Here is a 21,480-nt window from a genome sequence, read left to right on the forward strand (position 1 = left end):
ATCCTTTAACAACACATTTCCACAATCTCCTCCATCTTCCCAGGATCAGTTGTGCCTTTTGTTCAGTGTAATCAGCCTTCATCTTTATGACCTCCTCAACTGGACTGCTTCCTTTCTCTGCAAGCTCAGCTCCATTTATGATCTTTGTCTGCAGACAACTCATCACATCCTTTCTCACACACATCATGAAAGGTTATAAAATCAAATAGTCAAGTTAAAGAATAAGAACAATATAAGACAAATCTTTATTCAATTATTCCAACAACCCAGTCAGACTCAATGTCCCCCACCTGCTGCTTGGTGTTTGAAGCTCTCCCAGAGGTGGGAGTTAAAGCTCTGCCTTACGGGAGACTCCACCAGGCATTGCCAGCTGACCCTGAAGATTCGTCTTGGTCTGCCAGGTCTCACCGGCATCCTCCCCCACCATTGGAGCCAGCTCTACACCAGGTAGTGGTCAGTGGAAAACTCCACTCCCGTCTTCATCCAAGTGTCCAAGACATGCGGCTGCAAATCAGATGACTCGACACCAAAGTCAATCATTGAACTGTGGCCTACGGTGTCCTGGTGCCAAGAGCACATATGGACACCCTTACGCTTGAACATGGTGTTAGTTATGGACAATCCATGATGAGCACAGAAGTCCAATAACAAAACACCAATCGGGTTCAGAACGGGAGGGGCATTCCTCCCAACCACACCCTCCAGGTCTCACTGTCATTGGCAACGTGAGCGTTGAATTGTTTACTAAAACCAGCCGCCACAGAGACAGTTTCTTCCCCCAGGCTGTTTCTCTGATGAACATTTAATAGAGTACCAAACAACTGCATACTAAAGTTGCACATGCACCTTTGTATATTTGTATATATGTATTCAAGGACATAAAAATATATGCATAAACATATCTTATAATGCATGTAAAAAATCGTTTTAAAAATGTTAATAAAAGAAACCCAGAGAGAAAAGTCATCCGGAGTTAAATTCCTTGTTTGTATGTACGAACTTGGCAATAAAGCTAATTCTGATTCTGAAGTCCCCCAGCAGAACAATGGAGTCCGCCGGAGGGGCGCTCTCTAACACCTCCTCCAAGGACTCCAAAAAGAGTGCATAGTCTGAGCTGCTGTCTGGTGGATAAGCACAAACAACAGTCAGAAACTGTCCCCCCACCCGTAGGCGGAGGGAGGCTACCCTCTCACCGCGACAGACACCAACAACGCCAAGATGGGGGTGCAACAAGTATGCCCACCTCAGCTCGATGCCTCTTACTAGGGGCAACTCCAGAGTGGAGTCTCAAGGAGACTGGTTCCAGAGCCAGAGCCATGCGTCGAGGTGAGCCCGACTATTTCTAGCCAGAACCTCCAACACCAAGTCAGGCTCCTTCCCCTCCAGAGAGGTGACATTCCACGTCCCAAAAACCAGCTAGGATTAGACCGCCAAGGTCTCTGCCTTCGGCTGTCATCCATATCACATTGCACCTGACCCCCGAGCTGTGCCCGGCCAGGCTCCATGGGTGAAAGGCGCTCGCCAGCATGCCTCACCTCCTGGCCTGGCTCCAGAGTGGGGCCTTGGTGACCCACGTCCGGGCGAGGGAACACTGTCCATTTATGGTAATCATCATAAGGGGGCTGTGGGCTTTGTCTGATCCTCACCTAGGACCTGTTTGCCTTGGGTGACCCTATCAGGGGCATAAAGCCCCTGACACCATAGCTCCTGGGATCTTTGGGACACTCAAACCCATTGACCACGGTAAGGTGGCAGGCTCAGGAGGGATTTTGACTTTTCCGAAGACATTTTATAACTCCAGAGGAGACTGAGCCTTCGCAGTTTTGTCTTCTGAAATTTCACTTGAGCTGCTGCTGGAGGTCAGGCAAGCTCCATCTATTGCTGTTTTTAAAACTTATTTAAAAACACTTTTTTCAAGGAAGGGGGAAATATGAGACCGTGATTAGTATTTTAAGCAATTTTATGTTTGGCTCAAATTTATTGCCTGGTTTTACCTAGGTTGTCATATTTGTTTGTTTACCAGTATACAGTAATACTGTATTGGATCAGCAATGTAATAACTTTTCTTCTTTTTATCTTTAAAGAAACGCAATTAAATCATTGTACTCATTTGTGTTTTAGAATGTCGTAGGTATACCACGACAACTTGAAACCTTAACATTTACACTCAAGTTTATCATCCTGTGTAGCATCTCTGATTTTAATTCAATTCAGAAATACTTTATTGATCCCGGGGAAATTAAATGTTGTTGTAGCTCATATTATGCAGGTTTCTTTAAGTTATCTAGTTCTAATCTTTATCATCTTTCTAACATTGTCAGGATAAAGTTGTTCATAATGTATGTAATGTGTTTCAATGATGTCTGCAGATGTTAAAGAAGAGTCTCCTGAAGAACAGAGTTCTCATATGGACCAGAATCAGCTGGAGCTCCTCAACCTTCATCAACAACAAACAGAAGACAGAGATCTTCCAAGCAGCAGCTCAGCTGACCAGATAAAAGCAGAAATTAAAGAAGAGGACTGTGGGACAGCAGAAACCAGCAGGAACCCAGATCTAAATAATCATGGAGGCTCTTCCAACTATTCAGAGACTGAAGACAGTGAAGAGGATGATGATGTGAAGCATCATGAATCTGAGCTTAAACACTTATCAGACTCTGAAACTGAAGACAGTGAGGATGAAGAAGAGGATGATGATGTGAAGCATCATGAATCTGAGCTTAAACACTTATCAGACTCTGAAACTGAAGACAGTGAGGAGGATTGGAAGGAGAGCAGGACTCCAGGGTCAGGCAGAAACACTGTCAACAAATCTTTGAGCTGCTCTGAGTGTGGAGGAAAATTTGCTAATAGACGCTCTCTTCAGAGTCACATGACATGTCATCCAAGATTAACGTCTTCAGATTGTTCCAGTAATGAGACGTGTTTCAGAGAGAAGAAAAACATAGATTCACTGACAAAAGTCCAGAAAGGTGTTAAAAAGTTTAATTGTGGTGAGTGTGGTCAAGGTTTTACCGGGAAATATGATTTAAAACGACACACAAAAGTCCACACTGGGGAGAAACGGTTTGGTTGTGATGCTTGTGAAAAAAGATTTTCCAAAAAGTCAGAATTAAACAGACACACGAGAATCCACACAGGAGAGAAACCTTTTGGTTGTAATGCATGCGGAAAAAGATTTTCCCGAAAGTCAAATGTAAAGAATCACATGAGAATCCACACAGGAGAGAAACCCTTTAGTTGTGATACATGTGGAAAACGATTTTCCAAAGATTTACATTTAAACAAACACATGAGACTCCACACAGGAGAGAAACCATTTGGTTGTGATACATGTGGAAAAAGATTTTCCCGAAAGTCAAATGTAAAGAATCACATGAGAATCCACACAGGAGACAGACCCTTTGATTGTGATGCATGTGGAAAAAGATTTGCCTCCAAGTCACGATTAAACATGCACATGAGAATCCACACAGGAGACAAACCCTTTGGTTGTGATGTTTGTGGAAACAGATTTGCCTGGAAGTCAAATTTAGACAAACACATGAGAATCCACACAGGAGATAAACCCTTTGGTTGTGATGTTTGTGGAAACATTTTTGCCTGGAAGTCAGTTTTAGACAAACATATGCGAATCCACACAGGAGAGAAACCCTTTGGTTGTGATGCATGTGGAAGCAGATTTGCCACCAAGTCGCAATTAAGCACACACATGCGAATCCACACAGGAGACAGACCCTTTGTGTGTGACACATGTGGAAAAAGATTTTCTCGAAAGTCAAATGCAAAGATTCACATGAGAATACACACAGGAGAGAAACCCTTTGGTTGTGATGCATGTGGAAAATGTTTTTTCCAAAAGTCATGTTTAAAGAGACACACGAGAATCCACACAGACAAGAATGGTAATGATGCATGTGCGCCGAGAGTTTCTGAAAAGTTAAAATTAAACCAACACATGAGAATTCGAACAGGAGACAAACCTGTTTAGTTGTGATGCTAGTGGAAAAAGATTTGCTTCAAAATTATATTTAAACAAGCAAATGACAATCCATACAGTTGAGAAAAACCCTTTGGTTGAGATGCTTGTAATAACGTTTTTGCCTTCAAGTCACTTTTAAACATCCACACAAGAATCCCAACTGGAGAAAAACCTTTTGGATGTGATGAATGTGGTCAAAACTTTAAGTCAAATCTAAACCAACACACTGTACTTTACAAAAAAGATAACCTCATTGATGGTTATGATTGTGGAAAGGATTTATTTAAGCCCCTTTTTGATCATAGCTCCGCTATAAACATGCGGCCTGAACCCCTATTACGGATAACTTCGTCCTTTCACAGCATCTCTTAGCTGCTTTGGTCTTCTTAGTCAGTTTATTCTTGGCCTTATAGAGAAGCTGATTCTCTTTGCTGTGGGACTCTTTATTTGGTCTGACCCAGCTTTCTCATGTGTGGTTGCTGATATGTGCAAAATGTCTTGGTGGACACACAAATGTTGTCACAAATACAGGTTTATGTTTGTGTCACTGAGTTTGTTCAGGTCAGTGGCTGCTTTTGCGGTCCGATTTGTCAATTAATCGAACAAAAACAGTTGACAGATTAAACGATTAGCAAAATAATTGTTATTTGCAGCACTACTCCAATCTTTGCTTTCAAAACAGGCCTATAACTTCTATTTTGACTCCTCTGTCCACTTCCTTATAGCCTTACCACAGGCTTAGAAGTTTCTTCATTTCTGTTAGTTTGTATGAGTTGAAGCAGACAGTGTTCATAGTCCTAAAGCTGCGCAGGGCACAGCACGATAGGCATCCTTTATAACTGTGTAGCAGTGGTCTAGAGTGTTGGTGTCTCTGGTTGGGTTCTCTGTATTTAGTAAGTTCATAGGTGAGATTTGTTTTGTCAAAGTCCCAGAGAACAATGATGAGGGAGTCTTGGTGTTGGTTCTTCTACGTCTGTGATCAGGTCAGTTAGCTAAAGGCCGCAGATCTTTTAAAATTCCATTTTCTTGTGCTGAGGAGGAGCAGCTCGCTCCTGTAGTTTGCCAGGGAACGGATATTCGCCAGGTAGATATGTGGGAGCAAAGCTTGTGGTTCTGTGAGAGCTTGACGAGCATACCTGCACATTTTCCCAGTCTGCTTCTCCAGTAATTTCCACAGAGAGCTGCTGCTCTTCCGACCAGGATCTCAAAAAAACTCTGGATGGGTGGAAACCGAAGAAAAACTGCTCGGAGAAGACTGACTGATTTTTAGGAGTTGCTCTCTGGTTGGAAGGACCTGGAGTATAAGCAAGCTGTGCAATCCATTTGAGCATGCGCGGGTCAATCGAACTAAAGGTTTTGGCTACCAATCCAACCACGCCGTCTTTGTGATTTGTGTCAAGTGCAGGTATTGGACGTGAACATAAGGCTTACAGGCATTGGTTTTAAAGCTTTAAGCCTTTAATATACTAGCCGTACAAAGACCGGTGCACATTGTGCCATGTTCAGTTGCTCTAATGGATTTTATAGGCTTGAACGGTGGCGGAAAAATCACGATTGCAAGGGGACATGTTGTCATAAACCTCCGTTCACTCTTCACAATTTCCCGATAGAAAAGAAAGATCCAGATGGATGGAAAAGATCTCAAGAACATTTAATCTTGGATAAAACGCTGACAGAGGTAAGAGCTCAGAAATATATTTATCGTATTTCTCAGAAAGAGTCCATAGATGCAGCTGTTTTATGTGTGAGGCTAAAGGCTTAGCATCAAGGTCTTAGTGGTAGCTAACATGTTCACATAGCCATGTGCTCTGTGATCACTGTACCCTATGATCACAATTATGGAAAAATGCTCCTATCAATTAATTGTGCCTATTTTCATTACACATTTTGTTATTGTATGTCGTCCCACCCTAATGTCCTCAAGCTGATATGTGTCAAATTATAAAAACAAACACCACACCAACCTTCCTTGTAGTCATTGCGAAGCTGGTGGAGTAGACACCTCATCCCTGCCGAGCAAATACTCTGCAATTTCAGATGACATGCAAGATGACCACAGTTTCAGGCCCTGGACTTTGTCGAACTATCCGCCAGGTCTGAAATGTGTTTGTCTCCGACTACCAACAAGGAATGGTCATTTTTTACAGCATCTCTCTAGTCCTCCTTTGTCATCAACCAGCTTTGGGATCGATGCAACGTATGCTAGGGCAGCCAGATCTTCCTTCCGTTTCTGCCGATTGCTGTAAAGCTTTAAATCGTCAACTTTCCAGTGTTTGAAATAGTCCAAATTAAAGTACAATACAAATACAGAAAAAAAACCTACAAAATACAGTGAGCATAGTATTGAAACATCCATCACAGTGCCATCTTGGATTTAACTGAAACCACAATTCTCTGGGTTGGGTCCTTGTAGTGCTTCATCTTTTTTTGCTAGAGATCACATGTTCCCCGTTGTGGACTATGAAAAGGATTGTTTAAATCCCCCAACACTACCAGACCCTACCCCTCCTACGGTGCGTCCACAGTTTCCTTGCTAGCTATTTGGGTCACAAATTGACTTGAGCTTTTGATTTGCCCTTGTAAACAACTGTGTTATTGCTATGGTGATACATTGCATTAAAGTCCACAAGAATATTATCAACCAGAAAACAAGGTAAAAGTCCTAATGAATAAAAAAACTTTACTAACAAGTTGCCATCTTGTGCCGTGCTATTCTAGAATTTCGTTGAGTCATTATAGAGATGAGTTTAATTCTGGAAATATATGTCTATGTTATGGATCCAATTTAGATTGTTGTGTAGGGTATTGTTTGATATATGGTCATCTCTGGCTGGTCATCTCTTTCACATTGTTGTTCCCCAGCTGTGGATGAGCATAGACTTGGACTTAGATGTTTCTTTGCTTCTGTTCATCAGAACAGTCCACATAAGAGGTGGTGTTTGGGCAAAGAAAATAAATTTTGGATAAACAACCTAATTATTAATTTCATGGTTTATTTTATTTTGTTTGTTTGTGGTATAAGGCAACCTTGTGATGCTAATTTAACAGGCTTCTTAACAAGTATTGTGAGTTGCTCCATTTCCTGTGTTTTTCATTAATCTCCTTGAAGTAACCTGCTAAAAATAGGTTTGAATATTGCTTAAATGAAACATGCTGAAGGTTGTTTCTGCTAGCGGCTAACAAGCTAATACCTCTGCTTATACCACACAGTAGACAACTTTGTTTATAACATAGCTTGTTGCATTCACTCCATAATTGTTAATTGTCATCTCATCAGATTATTTTAAGAGTCATCACAATGTTCGGGAAGGGGGAAGATTGGGACAGAAATCGGCATAAAAATCCTGCCGTGTGAACCAGGCGTTACTTACCTTCAGATTTGCATTGTGACTGGTTATTTGAACACATACTAATTGTTGTCCTTAAATACTTTTAAAACTAATTTGATCTCAATTCCAGATTCCTCAAAATAAATCTTGGCTCTTAAATATAAATATCAGCACTGAACTATGATGTCATTGCATCAATTTCATTGGTTCCCTTTTCCCTTTTTATTTATATATACACAGTTCAAAAAAATAAAGGGACCACTTAAACAACACAATATAACTCCAAGTAAATCAAACTTCTGTGAAATCAAACTGTCCACTTAGGAAGCAACACTGATTGACAATCAAGTTCACAGCTGTTGTTCAAATGGAAAAGACAACAGGAGGAAATCTTTGGTGATTAGCAAGACACTCAATAAAGGAGTGGTTCTGCAGGTGGGGACCACAGACCACTTCTCAGTACTGATGCTTTCTGGCTGATGTTTTGGTCACTTTTGAATGTTGGTGGTGCTTTCACACTCGTGGTAGCATGAGACGGACTCTACAACCCACACAAGTGGCTCAGGTAGTGCAGCTCATCCAGGATGGCACATCAATGCCAGCTGTGGCAAGAAGGTTTGCTGTGTCTGTCAGCGTTGTGTCCAGAGGCTGGAGGCGCTACCAGGAGACAGACCAGTACACCAGGAGACGTGGAGGAGGCCGTAGGAGGGCAACAACCCAGAAGCAGGACCGCTACCTCCGCCTTTGTGCAAGGAGGAGCACTGCCAGAGCCCTGCAAAATGACCTCCAGCAGGCCACAAATGTGCATGAGTCTGCACAAATGGTTAGAAACCGACTCCATGAGGATAGTATGAGGGCCCCACGTCCACAAATGGGGGTTGTGCTCACAGCCCAACACTGTGCAGGACGCTTGGCATTTGCCAGAGAACACCAGGATTGGCAAATTCGCCACTGGCGCCCTGTGCTCTTCACAAATGAAAGCAGGTTCACACTGCTTTCATTGAGTACATATGACAGAAGTGACAGAGTCTGGAAACATCCTTCAGCATGACTGGTTTGGCAGTGGGTCAGTAATGGTGTGAAGTGGCATTTCTTTCCATGTGCTCGCCAGAGGTAGCCTGACTGCCATCAGGTACCGAGATGAGATCCTCAGACCCCTTGTGAGACCATATGCTGGTGCGGTTGGCCCTGGGTTCCTCCTAATGCAGGACAATGCTAGACCTCATGTGGCTGGAGTGTGTCAGCAGTTCCTGCAAGATGAAGACATTGAAGCTATGGACCGGCCCGCCCGTTCCCCAGACCTGAATCCGATTGAGCACATCTGGGACATCATGTCTCGCTCCATCCACCAACGTCACGTTGCACCACAGACTGTCCAGGAGGTGGCGGATGCTTTAGTCCAGGTTTGGGAGGAGATCCCTCAGGAGACCATCCACCGTCTCATGAGGAGCATGTCCAGGAGTTGTAGGGAGGTCATACACAATACTGAGCCTCATTTTGACTTGTTTTAAAGACATTACATCAAAGTTGGATCAGCCTGTAATGTGTTTTTCCACTTTAATTTTATGTGTGACTCCAAATCCAGGCCTCCATTGGTTAATAAATGTAATTTCCATTGATGATTTTTGTGTGATTTTGTTGTCAGTACATTCAACTTTGTACAGAACAAAGTATTCAATGAGAATATTTCATTCATTCAGATCTAGGATGTTATTTTAGTATTCCTTTTATTTTTTTGAGCAGTGTACGTTTTTACATTTAGAAGATTAGTTGTTGTGAATTGACCATATGTGTGCAGAGTTTGCTCTTCAATAATGCCAGTGCTCAAATCACTCTTTCATCTATTGTTTAAATATCAACGCCATATACGGCGGGTTTTCTTATGACAATGATTGACAGATCAAAGAGTTATTTATTTAAATATTAAGTAATTTAAACATATTATTGCACAAGAGCATTTACGTGTGTCAATGATATCAATTCAAAACATTCTGAGGCTCACATTTTCTGGTAACTTCAATCAGGTTCATATTATTAATGTCGGTTTACAGTCCTCTGTAATGAAACATGGAATAAACCCTAAATTCAATGTAATAGTTTATCATTTTACACCATTTAATTTCTGTTGTTTCTCTGTGTGTTGGATGTCTTTCTGAGTTTATCTGTGAATGTCCCAAGCTTCCTCTCAGCTAAGATTATAATATAGTTTTAAGGTAAAAGTTTATAGTTCAAAATGTGGGTTTTTATCCAATCAGGAGCTTTCCTTGCTTTCTTTGCCTCAGAAGCAACAAACACTGAACTCCACTTTGACAAACCTCCTTACAAAATGTTAAAATTGTATTAAGTTGTATAAAGTTGTATAAAGTTTGTATTAAGTCTACAAAATCACAAATGGCAGGTGTGGCACGATTATGCTTATAGTTTTATTGCTGATAATTTCAAGATTTGATTCCATGGAGGAAGACCTCACTCCCACTTTCAGCTGCTGAAGGAGACCTCTGCTGCAGTGGGAGGAGTTACCGCTCAGCGTCGATGGTCAGGTTTTGGTGTGTGCAAAAAATATATATGTTAATGAAGTCATATCCCACTGGTTTTATGTTCTCCACACTGGCTCCCAGCAGATAATAGGACTAGTTTTAAATAACTTGTGCTTCCCTTCAGAGCTCTAAATGGCCAGGCTCCAGATTGTCTGTGTGATATTGTAACCAAACTGCTGCTCAGAATCTGTTGGTTGGTCCTCATCCAAGGCTAAAAGCTAAGAGGAACAACCAGCCAGTGGATCCAAAGCTTGGTGATAGTTTGAGACTTTGTTTTACTGACTCTAATGATGTCTTTGGAAATTAGTTAAAAACCTTTCTGGTTTATCATGGTTTTATGTCATGATTGCATTGTAAATTTTTTTTATTTGTGGTATAGTGATCCTTAATTTAATTTTACATGTGTTGTACAGCACTTTCTGACTGTGTGTCAAAAAACTGGAGCTGGATAATAAAACTACTTTTTTTTACATTTCTGGCTCTTGAGCAGCAATTATTTCAACATATATGGTCCCAACATGGACCTCCAGCATCTCACCTTTACTCGCTTCATTTATGACAAAGCTCTGTCATGAAGCCGTACCTTTTATGAATTAATAAAGACTTTGTTGATTAGCAGCCGTACATTATTGTTCAGCTAACAACGTTTTGTCCTTTTTTTACTTTAATCATGGTTGTTTTATATTTTTCTTGTCTTGGCAATTAATCTTACTTTAAATGAAATTGTTTTAATCTTTCCTGATTCTTATGTCATTTAGTTTTGTTTTACTGCAGTATCTGTGTTTATGTCTTGGTTTTTAAAGGAGCTATAAAAGCAAGATTGAATTGAATCTTCTTTTTCATATAAAATCTGACTCTGAATATAATTTCTTACCCTTTTAACGAAAACTATTTGACTCTACTCGGATTCAGATTTCTGTGCTAGTCTCGGATTGTCCATAATGAACACCATGTTCAAACATAAGGGTATCCATCAGTGCACTTGGCACCAGGACACCCTAGGCAGGAGATCGATGATCGACTTTGTTGTCGTGTCGTCAGACCTTCGGCCGCATGTTTTGGACACTCGGGTGAAGAGAGGGGCTGAGCTGTCCACTGATCACCACCTGGTGGTGAATTGGATCTACTGGAAGAGGAGAAAGCTGGACAGACTTAGCAGGCCCAAGCACAAAGTGAGGGTCTGCTGGGAACAACTGGCAGAGGGATGTATTCAACTCCCACCTCCAAGAGAGCTTTGACCAGATTCCGGGGAATGTTGGAGACATAGAGCCCACGTGGACCATGTTCTCCGCATCTGTTGTCGATGCCACTTCCCGTGGCTGTGGCCATCAGGTCTGCGGTGCCTGTCGCGGCGGCAATCCCAGAACCCGGTGGTGGACACTGGCAGTAAAGGATGCTGTCAAGATGAAGAGGGAGTCCTATTGGCTGTGGTTGGCTAGTGGGACTCCTGAGGCCGCTGACGGGTACTGTGAGGCAAAGCGTTCCAGGGCTGTGGCAGAGGCAAAAACTCGGGCCTGGGAAGAGCTCGATGAGGGCATGGAAAAGGACTACCGGTTGGCCCCGAAGCAATTCTGACAAACCGTCCTGGAGCTGGGGAGCTGCCGACCTCGACTGGGTACATTATCGGGTGGTGGAAGGAGTACTTCAAGGATCTCCTCAATCCTGCCATCACGCATTCCCTAGTGGAGGCAGAGGCTGGGGACTCTCTTCAACGTTGCATGGCGGTCTGGGACAGTGCCTCTGGACTGGCAGACTGGGGTGGTTGTCTCCCTTCGTAAGAAGGTTGACCCGAGGGTGTGTTCCAACCATAGGGGGATCACACTCCTGTGTCCGGCCGATAGTCGAACTTCGGCTTCCGGAGGAGCAGTGTGGTTTTTGTCCCGGCCATGGAAAACTGGAGCAGCTCTACACCCTCCGCGGCGTACACGAGGGTTCATGGGAGTTTGCCCAACTGGTCCACATATGTATTGTGGACCTGGAGAAAGCATTCGACTGTGTCCCTCGTGGTGCCCTGTTGGGGTTGTTCTAGGAGTACTGAGTGGGGGGCCCTTTATTAGGGGCGGACCTGTTCCCGGTGCATGTTGGACTCCGTCAGGGCTGCCATTTGTCACTGGTCAGTTAAGAACATTCATGGACAGGATTTCTAGGCGTAGGGGGGTCTGGTTTGGGGACCAGTGGATTTCATCTCTCCTTTTTGCAGCATGCGCTGGGGCGGTTCGAAGCCGAGTGTGAAGCGGCTGGGATGAAGATCAGCTCTTCCAAGTCCAAGGCCATGGTTCTCGACTGGAAAAGGTTGGCCTGTTCACTTCAGGTTGGAGGGTGAGTTCCTGCCTGAAGTGGAGGAGTTCAGGTATTTTGGGGTCTTGTTCACAAGTGAGGGGAGAATGGAGCGCGAGATGGACAGACGGATTGGTGTGGCTGCCGCAGTAATGCTTGTGGTAAAAAGAGAGCTGAGCCGCAAAGCGAAGGCTCTCTGGGTGAAGAACGAGATCCCGGATGCAAGCGGCTGAAATGAGCTTACTCCATAGGGTGGCCGGGCACTCCCTTAGACATAGGGTGAGGAGCTTGGCCATCCGGGAAGAGCTCGGAGTAGAGTCGCTGCTCCTCCACATTGAGAGAAGCCAGTTGAGGTGGCTTTGGCATCTAAACCAGTTGCCTCCTGGACGCCTTCCTCGGGAGGTGTTCCAGGCACATCCCACCTGGAGGAGGCCCATGGTACGGCCCTGGACACTCTGTAGGGATTTTGTCTCTCGGCTGGACTGAGAGCACCTTGGGCTCCCCCCGGAAGAGCTGGAGGAGGTGTCTGAGGAGAGGGACGTCTGGGTGTCTCTGCTGAGTCTGCTGCCCCCGCGATCTTGTCCCGGAAAACGATGAGTACGAGTACATTGAGGGCTTAAATATGAGATTCTGCACATGACCTAAACTGTCAGTTCTTGAGGTTCAGTTTTCTCTGAACTGCTGATCAGATATTTTTTCTCTAATGTGAATCTTTACCAGCTTAGAAACATGAAGTTAAAGTTGTTCATAATGCATGTAATGTGTTTCAGTGCTGCCAGCAGATGTTAAAGAAGAGGCTCCTGAAGAACAGAGTCCTGATGTGGATCAGCAGGAGCCAGAGCCCCTCCAGATAAAGGAGGAACAGGAGGAACTCTGGACCAGTCAGGAAGGAGAGCAGCTCACTGTGAAGGAGGAGACTGATACCAGGTTTCCATTAACTGCAGCTCCTATCAAGAGTAAGTGTTAGGTATTATTTAGTCAACTCAGAGGTAAGAACGATACAGTCATAGTTACTTGTGACAAGGGTAGCCCACTTTGCAGTGAAACTACAAAGTTTTGACACCCTATCTCTTTATTTATATGCACAGTTCAACAGACAGTTCAGACAGGGTGTATGTGTGTGAGACGGAAAGGAGGCTGGTTCACACAGAGATAACAATGATCTCACACACACAGGGAAGAAGGCATAGTGCAGGTGCCTTGCAACCCAAGGTTTTTACATGAGTGATAACAAGTTTTTGCACCCATCCAACAGTCCCTCCTTTTATCACAAGTAAAAACATTTAATATAAAAACGAGTAAGAAAAATACTTTGTATGAGCGAAAACCCACGGACGGTAAACAGATTATATTTTGTGGGAAATACTCATACGGCCCCGCCGCCCTCGGCGACCATTAAAAGTTAAATGTTGATTAATACTTGAAATCATAAAAATAAAAGAATGATACTTGAAATCATAAAAATAAAATAATAATACTTGAAATCATAAAAATAAAAGAATAATACTTGAAATCATAAAAATAAAAGAATAATACTTGAAATCATAAAAATAAAAGAATAATACTTGAAATCATAAAAATAAAAGAATAATACTTAAAGAAAACAGTGAAACATAATAAAGGAATTTCAAAATCTGCCCTGTTTATGTCATCATTGTACTTTTTCTCATTTCACTTAAGCAACAACTTCTTTCGATTTTCTGCTGTAAGGTCATTTTATGAAATACAATGTATGAGTACACTCAGGCTTTTGATGTGATTTATTTACAACATGTCATCATAATCGTCCCCTTCATTTTTGTGCATTTCTACCTAGTTCAGTGTTGCATATGCCACCATGAACAATACCAGAAATTCTGTAGGAATGGATGTGCGTCATGTTCTTCCGTCAGTGTTCTGAGATGGGTCCCGTCTGATGTCCATCTCTTCTGGTTCGGTATCACCTCCTGTGGATCCTGCTTTAGATAGAGAAAGAGTCCTGCTACCAGAATTAAGCTCAGGCTTATCAGTCCTGTCCACAAGTTACAGAGAGCCATTTTATAATTGGGCGCAGATCAGCTGTTTTCTTCACCGGTTTGAGACGCTGGGCCATCTTTGAACCCGGACTTCCTCTGCTACCCCGTCGGTTGGTTTGGCTCCTGTAACGGCAAAACTGGCTTACAGTGGCTTTTATGGATCCAGGAAGGCCTCTCTGCTATTTTCAGAGCTGTGGGCGTTGTCAGGAGTATTTGAAACGGCCCTTTCCACCAAGGAGTGCTCCAATCCTTCCTGTGGAGTGTCTTAATCAGGACCAGGTCTCCAGGCCTCATTCTGTGGGATAGGAGCAGAGATTATCGGCAGACCACTGGACATTTGTTCTTCTTTTGTCTGCAACATTTTATTCATCCACTCAGCTAATGAAGGTTCCTGTTGTGCTTTCTCTATTTCATTCATGTCAGAGGGCAGAGAAAACGGTCTGCCATGTACTATTTCTTTGAGAATACAAATTTATATCAGCAACTTGGTGTCACGTGATCTCAGACTCAGAATATAGTGGGTGGAGTTATACAATGATGTACAGTAGGTGGCAAATGGAGTAAGACCAGTTTGATTTGAAGTTATTCTCATCCATAATTTAACCAGGGATAGGCATCCGGGCCATGGCCTCCCTGTTTCTTCCATTGTTTTCCTTAATCTTTAACTGAAACCCTAATGCTTTAGAACTTAGTTCTATTAATTTATTTACAAAATGAGTTCCATTATCTGACCTTATAATCTGTGGGATACCATATGTGGGGACGAAATGTGTCACTAGGTTCATCTATTACAACTAGGCAATATTTCTTCCCCCGTGTTTGCAACAAATTATGCATGATCTGCAAAAATGATTTGCATAGTCAGAAATATTTATAGTGTAGCATTAATGCTTTACCAGATGTGACATATTCCCCCCTTGACACGTGGGTCTTCCCAATGTGTCACTGTAGCCGCTGTGTTGTATAACTTTTTTGGGAGGATTGGTTTATCTTCTATCTGATAGATGTCATCTTTTTTCTGTGCTCCTCTCTTTAGCCAGGCCTTTATTTCTGTCTTGGGTGCTGACTGTTGGGCGTCTTTCAGCACGTCTGTGTCTATAAATAGCAGATCTGACATTTTCTCTTTAATAGGTTGAAATGAGTTAGTTCTGTCCCTGATGATGTTTTAAAACCTCTATTTTGCCAAATCTTAGCATGGTGATGTACTGATCCGAACACGTATTGGCTGTCTGTGTATATAGTAAGTATTTGTCCCTCATGTAATTCACATGCTCTTACTACAGCATATAATTCTGCTGTTTGGGCTGAGCATGTATTGGGTAGAGATTTAGCTTCTATTATCCTATCGATGGTTGTTATTGCATAACCAACTCTATTCTTTCCATATTCATCTTTAGATGCTGAGCCATCTACAAACACAACACATGAATCTGGTATAAGGGTTTGAGAAATGTCTTGTCTGGGTTTGGTGTCTTCTTCAACTTTTGCTTTATAAGAATGTGGTTTTCCATCTTCTGCAGTAGGTATTAGAGTACTTGGATTTAAAGGGCACATCTTTTTAGAGTTATGTTTGGCTGTGATAATAATAGCAATGTCAGTGTGATATGCCTTGCATGTAGCGTCAGGTGCTTCTCTTAATATTCCTGACTTCAACATATCTTGTATTACTGGCTTAGTACCTTCTTCAGCTTCTGGCTTTAAGGGGTATTGACGGACTAATGGCCTTTTTTCAGATATTAGTTTAACCTTGTATGGTGGGAACCCCTTTATAAGCCCTACATCAGTTGATGATTGGGACCACAGTTCAGGTGGGACAGCAGCTAGGGCAGGATGCATGTTGCTCTCTTTGCTCTCAGCTAAGCCCTGTATTTGTCCCTCTGCCTCATCTAAATGTGTCCTTGGATGGACTTTGACTGTCCACGCCAGAATGAGCTTCCAGATTCCTGTATTAGGATCTACCTTTGACAGTGTCAGTGCTGTTCCTGCAGAGGTTTAAAGCCTCTGTTTTTCCAAATTCTTATTATTCTTTTTTATCATATATTATAAAGTAAGTCCTTATTACATTTAAAAATGAGATCACTATTTTTGGTAATTGCTATTATTATAAATAATGCTTGGTTTAGTTCTTATTAAAAATAAAAATAAAAACTCACTCACTGATGAACACAAAAAATGAAGGGCATATTATATCTTATAATCTTAGTTTGTTTTACCCTGTTTTATAGATACAACATACAGTTTCAGTCAGCTTTGTATTTAGTTCAAGTAACTAAAGTTTGTTTCAATTAACTAAAGTTTTATCTATTTCAGTCCAGTTCAGTAATTCTGTTAAGGTTAATTTAATCTTATGTTAAGTTTGAGTCTAATTCAATCATTTTGAACCTGACTGGAAAAAGTCTAAACATCTGTTAAAATCTTTTTGTTTTACCATAGAGAACTGACCTAATATTATTATGGTAATGTTGAGGACTCTAATTTTTACATAACATGAAACAGACATTTATTTCACAAAAACAGAAAGTCAAACACAGACATTTGGCCACATGAAAGTTTAAATAACCTGTTTGTAAAAGAATTAGGAAAAATTCAAGACGGGTCTATGAACTTTCTTATGGTTATCAGTATTTTCAGTAGAGGTAGAACCTTTGCCATCTTTAAATGATTTTTTGAAAAAGATTCTGGAAACCTTATTAAGATATAAATTTGGCAAAGATCATCAGAACATCAGACCTTTATTAGCGCTTTTAATGTCCCTCAAAGATGCATTACAATGAAATCAGTCATTCCCATTCACACACATTCACACACTACTTACTTATTTCTCTGTCAGAGTAATTTTTATTTGCAAAGATTTGAACATAATTTGACTTCTATTATTCTTAAAATGCACATTGTTTCCTCATAACCCCTTTTGTTTCCACAAGGTCTGTTTTGAACGCTTCAATTCTTTTTTTTTATTCACCAAGAATCAATAAGGTGGTCTTAGTGGGTCCACCTTAAAGGTGTTATTTGTTGGGTGTCATGTTATCATTGTCAGGTCAGTGAGGTTCATAAGTCAGTCAGAACCTTGGTCATTTGTTCTGTGCACATAATGTTTCATAGATTCAGCCTATGATTAGTCAGCAAAACTTCCACCTATAGGAGAAAAATTGATTGTTAATGAATGAGCTGCATTTCCTAGGAACACTGTCTTCCTCCTGGATGAGCATCACCTGTTGAAAAACTTTCATCATTGTTTGTTTCACATATTCACTCAGATCTTTATATTATACCAGTAGGTGAAGTTGTTAGTATCTCATGTAGACTGACATATACTGTTGCATTTGGAGAGGATCTCAGATTAAATAAACTTAGTTAGAGCTTCAATCCAAGTTCATTTTGTGTCTGCAGACTTTAGCCAATTTTTCTTTTCTTTCTTTTTTTTTTTATACATAAAGAGCAAGATTCAAAACATTTTCAAAAGGCAGATTGTGGCAGAATGTAGACAAAACTGCTTATTGATTGACAAAATAACATTCAAGCACACAATCACCATATTAAAAGGCTCTACTTCTAGAGAATCACTAAACTTTTGGGGTCCGGTTTTGGCCCGCGGACCTTGAGTTTGACACATGCAGAGGTAGAGTTACAATTTTTTTCAGACCTTTCAGCAGAGACAGGCTTCTGCTGTTTGCAGAAGTTTTATCTTTGTTTTCAGGCAGCTGCATCTCTTTGTCAAGGTCGTTTCACAGAGCTGAAATTTAACTTCTCTCAAAGAGGAAAAATCAAGAATGCACACAATCTGAGCCAAATATGGAATTATTTCCCTGTAAAATGAATCTTTTGCATTTTATCATGATATTGTTGGTAGTATAACACCATAGAATGATTTTTAAAGCACCTGTTTCTCACTAATGCTTGCCTACAAAATCTTTTACTCTCAGATTACTTCTTTAACAACATTCTGTTCTCCCTTCTCTAGTCATTGTTCACTGGGTTGTCCAGTTGGACAGTTTCCATGTTGTCCACATTGTCACCTCCTCTTTTAACTTCTTTTACCACGTCCTCTAAAACCATCTCTTAGTCTTTATAATTTGGGGCTACCTTGGTATTCTAAACTGGGATGGGTGGCAGTCCGCCCCCCCCTTTATTTGTTTTCAGTTAAGCTGAAAGTTTTTTTTCTGTGCTTTTCTTAAGGCCTCAGTATTATGGCTATGTCAGTTAAAAGCTGCTCTTATTGTTGTTTTTTTTAATTCATCTTTTTGTTTTAATCTGTTTATCAACTGTGAGCACTCAGGGACTGAAAAGTCCCCTTTGAAATTATAACCTGGCAAGGTTTTTTATTGTCTCTTGAATCTTTTGAATGCATAATCTCCAGTTTAAGATCCCCGTGTAGTTTTAGGATTTCAGTGATAATTAAGTTACCTGAAAATCCGTATTTTTATGCCATCGTGCACATATTTCTGTTAAATCAGAGCTTTTTCTCTGTTCTTCCCCCATTGTTCTTTGTTATTTTTCTCTTTTTAGTTTTCATTATTGCTAATTTTAGATCCCCTTGTAATTTTAAGACATCCTTTGTATCTAATTTGCCCAAAAACCCATGTTTTTTATTTTTTATTCCATCTATGACAGATCATACCTGCTCCTTTTACATAGTTCTCCATAAACTTTACCTCCCCTTCTAAGTCAATTAGTTTACTTTGTTTCTTCCCCATTATGTTTTATGTTAGTTTAATTATAGTATAAATGTCCCAGATAAAAGGTCACTGGCATGAGACTTTAAGGAGAGGACATTAACACGGCCTTCTACTGCGACTAATTCGCAGCGGTGTTAATTTTCTGGAATGAAATCCGACCTGAATCTCCAAAGTCACCAGTACGTAGTTTTAATCTGGGCAAAAGAAAACACAGGACTAGCAGAATCCTGCTATGATTCTATTAAAATGCTTAGTCCTCCATACACACACAACACAGTCACACAGTTAGTTTCAGGTACCTTGTAATTTTTCTAAGTTAACTTGGTGTTATTTTATGAGCTCAATTTACTCCGTTTTTTTTACTTTTATAGCGCTTATTCTATTCCCTCGCAGGGGAATAACCCTTAGTCGTTTTATTTGGCCCCCTTCTTGGCGGGGCCCTACCTTAATTTGTCACTATTCCTTTCACGGTGGAATAAAACCATCCCAATGCAGCGTCCTTACCGGCGACGCACTACCAACGACTGTTAAGTACTTTTCTTCTTTTATTTATATAGCGCTTACTCTATTCCCTCTCAGGAGAATAATCCTCAGTCGTTTTCTTTAATCCCCTTCACGGCGGAATTGTACCAAATTTGTCACTATCCCTTTCACGGTGGAATAAAACCATTCGAATGCAGCGTCCTTACTGGCGACGCACTACCAACGACTGTTAAGTACTTTTCCTATGAACTGTATTTTAAAACTGTCTCACCTCGGAGTTGACTTCTTGGTGACTCTTTGGACCCTGTGAGAGTCACCCCGCGCAGAGGAAGGCGATAACCCACTGGCCAGGTGTGAATTCACACACACCGGGACTTTCAGCCACTCCGGCTAAAGGAGGCTGTGCAGCGGTGCTTCGCTCGACGTCAGGCTTCCCCCACGGATCCCAGAGTCACTGTTAAAGCAAAGAGAAATAAGGTTATTGAATTAATCCGGCTTCGAAGGACCAATAAATGTTAGGTATTATTTAGTCAACTCAGAGGTAAGAACGATACAGTCATAGTTACTTGTGACAAGGGTAGCCCACTTTGCAGTGAAACTACAAAGTTTTGACACCCTATCTCTTTATTTATATGCACAGTTCAACAGACAGTTCAGACAGGGTGTGTGTGTGTGAGACGGAAAGGAGGCTGGTTCACACAGAGATAACAATGATCTCACACACACAGGGAGGAAGGCATAGTGCAGGTGCCTTCCAACCCAAGGTTTTTACATGAGTGATAACAAGTTTTTGCACCCATCCAACAGTAAGGATTTGTTTGTGTGTGTGTCTCCTGTCTGGCAGCTAACAGTCTGGTGCATCTGGTTGTCTTTTATGATCTAAAGTAGATTTGCTTTACAAAAAGGAGGAAGAAATGAGACGTTTCCCTAGTTTCAGAGTTGACTTTATTAAATGAATGACACATATATACATACAGTACATCTCTGGGCCAGCAAACCTAATCCTGTTATGGAACACAATGTGATTGTTTTTCATTTAATAAGCAAAATTAAAATGTTCTCATGAAGCATTTATACTGTATTTGTGTAAAACTGCTTGACTTCTAACAGTAACTTAGTAACGATACACAAATATCATGATTCACTGCGTTTCATTCAGGACAAACAAGCGTATAAATGTTTAAAAGTTTTTATTTTATTCAACAGTGAAGAAAAATGTTTAGATTTCTCATCTGATTTTATCAGTACATTCTAGTGTTTCTAAAAGTGGGCAGCATAGACCTGACTGGAGATGTAAGTTGAGTCTGTCTATTAATATATTCATAATACAATAAAACCACATGATAATGGTCAATGTTGTTTACGAATGTTTTTATAAGGGGAGTCATCTACCGCTCTCTATTGTTGTTCTGTTTCATTATTATAAAATAATAGTAAAATATTTAATATTAATAAACCAGTTGTTTTTCCATTTTTCATTATGTCTACTGATTACCGCCAAACCCTCTGGAACTTCGTCTGTCTACACCAAAATATCTACGTTGCCTTTAAGAAAGACATCATTTCTGTCTCCTGCTCCTGGTTGGAGTACCAACACCACAACCACCTCGCTGGAGAAGTAGTGACAGATACCAAGCATGGTGGGTGGCCAGTGAAGCTGAGGGCAAATTTGGCACTGTCTCCAGGGATTTTGCTGGTCCAGTTTAGATCGGTTCCTCGACTGTGCAATTCGCCTTCCCTGGATCCCGTTTATTCCTGGCCAGTAGTTATTTTCTGCTTGGATCAGGTGTCATTCACCCATTCATACACACATTCACAAACTGACAGTGGTAAGCTACAGTGTAGCCACTGCTGCCCTGGGCCAGACTGACAGAAGTGAGGCTGCCATACACGGGTGCCACCGAGCCCTCTGACCACCATCAACAAGCAAGTCAGGTAAAGTGTCTTGCCCAGGGACACAACGACTGAGATGTACAAAGCAGGTGCTCAAACTGGTAATCCACCAGTTACAGGATGAACCCCTACCATCTGAGCCACAGTTGCCCCAAAAGAGACCCTGTACCCATCAGGATAGGTCTGGTGAAGGTAATATCCACCACAAACAAAACGTTTATCCTTAAAGATTCTGTTTAGCCTCTCCTTGGTGGTCTTAGTGACATCAGGGCATGGATGGCACTGAAT

General features: G+C 41.4%; 3 protein-coding genes across 14 annotated transcripts in view; 2 read left to right on the forward strand and 1 right to left on the reverse strand.

Annotated features, from left to right (window-relative positions):
* LOC124861391 (NACHT, LRR and PYD domains-containing protein 3-like) overlaps window positions 1–21,480 on the forward strand; it is a 923,911-nt gene that overhangs the window by 830,426 nt on the left and 72,005 nt on the right. The window lies entirely within an intron of this gene.
* Window positions 1–21,480, reverse strand: part of LOC124861426 (gastrula zinc finger protein XlCGF57.1-like) — a 1,067,819-nt gene that overhangs the window by 438,615 nt on the left and 607,724 nt on the right. The gene's annotated exons all lie outside the window — the stretch shown is intronic.
* Window positions 1–21,480, forward strand: part of LOC124861417 (gastrula zinc finger protein XlCGF57.1-like) — a 364,644-nt gene that overhangs the window by 11,483 nt on the left and 331,681 nt on the right. For 4 of the 5 annotated variants that reach the window (XM_047355164.1, XM_047355163.1, XM_047355165.1 and 1 more), the window contains exon 3: window positions 12,896–13,081. In XM_047355164.1, the coding sequence (XP_047211120.1) occupies window positions 12,896–13,081 (186 nt within the window). Of the gene's footprint in view, window positions 1–2,369; window positions 6,959–12,895; window positions 13,082–21,480 lie in introns of those variants that run through there. The other variant, XM_047355169.1, reaches the window with a different exon arrangement.

The sequence above is a fragment of the Girardinichthys multiradiatus genome, chromosome 24, assembly GCF_021462225.1.
Source record: "Girardinichthys multiradiatus isolate DD_20200921_A chromosome 24, DD_fGirMul_XY1, whole genome shotgun sequence".
NCBI classification, from domain to species: Eukaryota; Metazoa; Chordata; class Actinopteri; order Cyprinodontiformes; family Goodeidae; genus Girardinichthys; species Girardinichthys multiradiatus.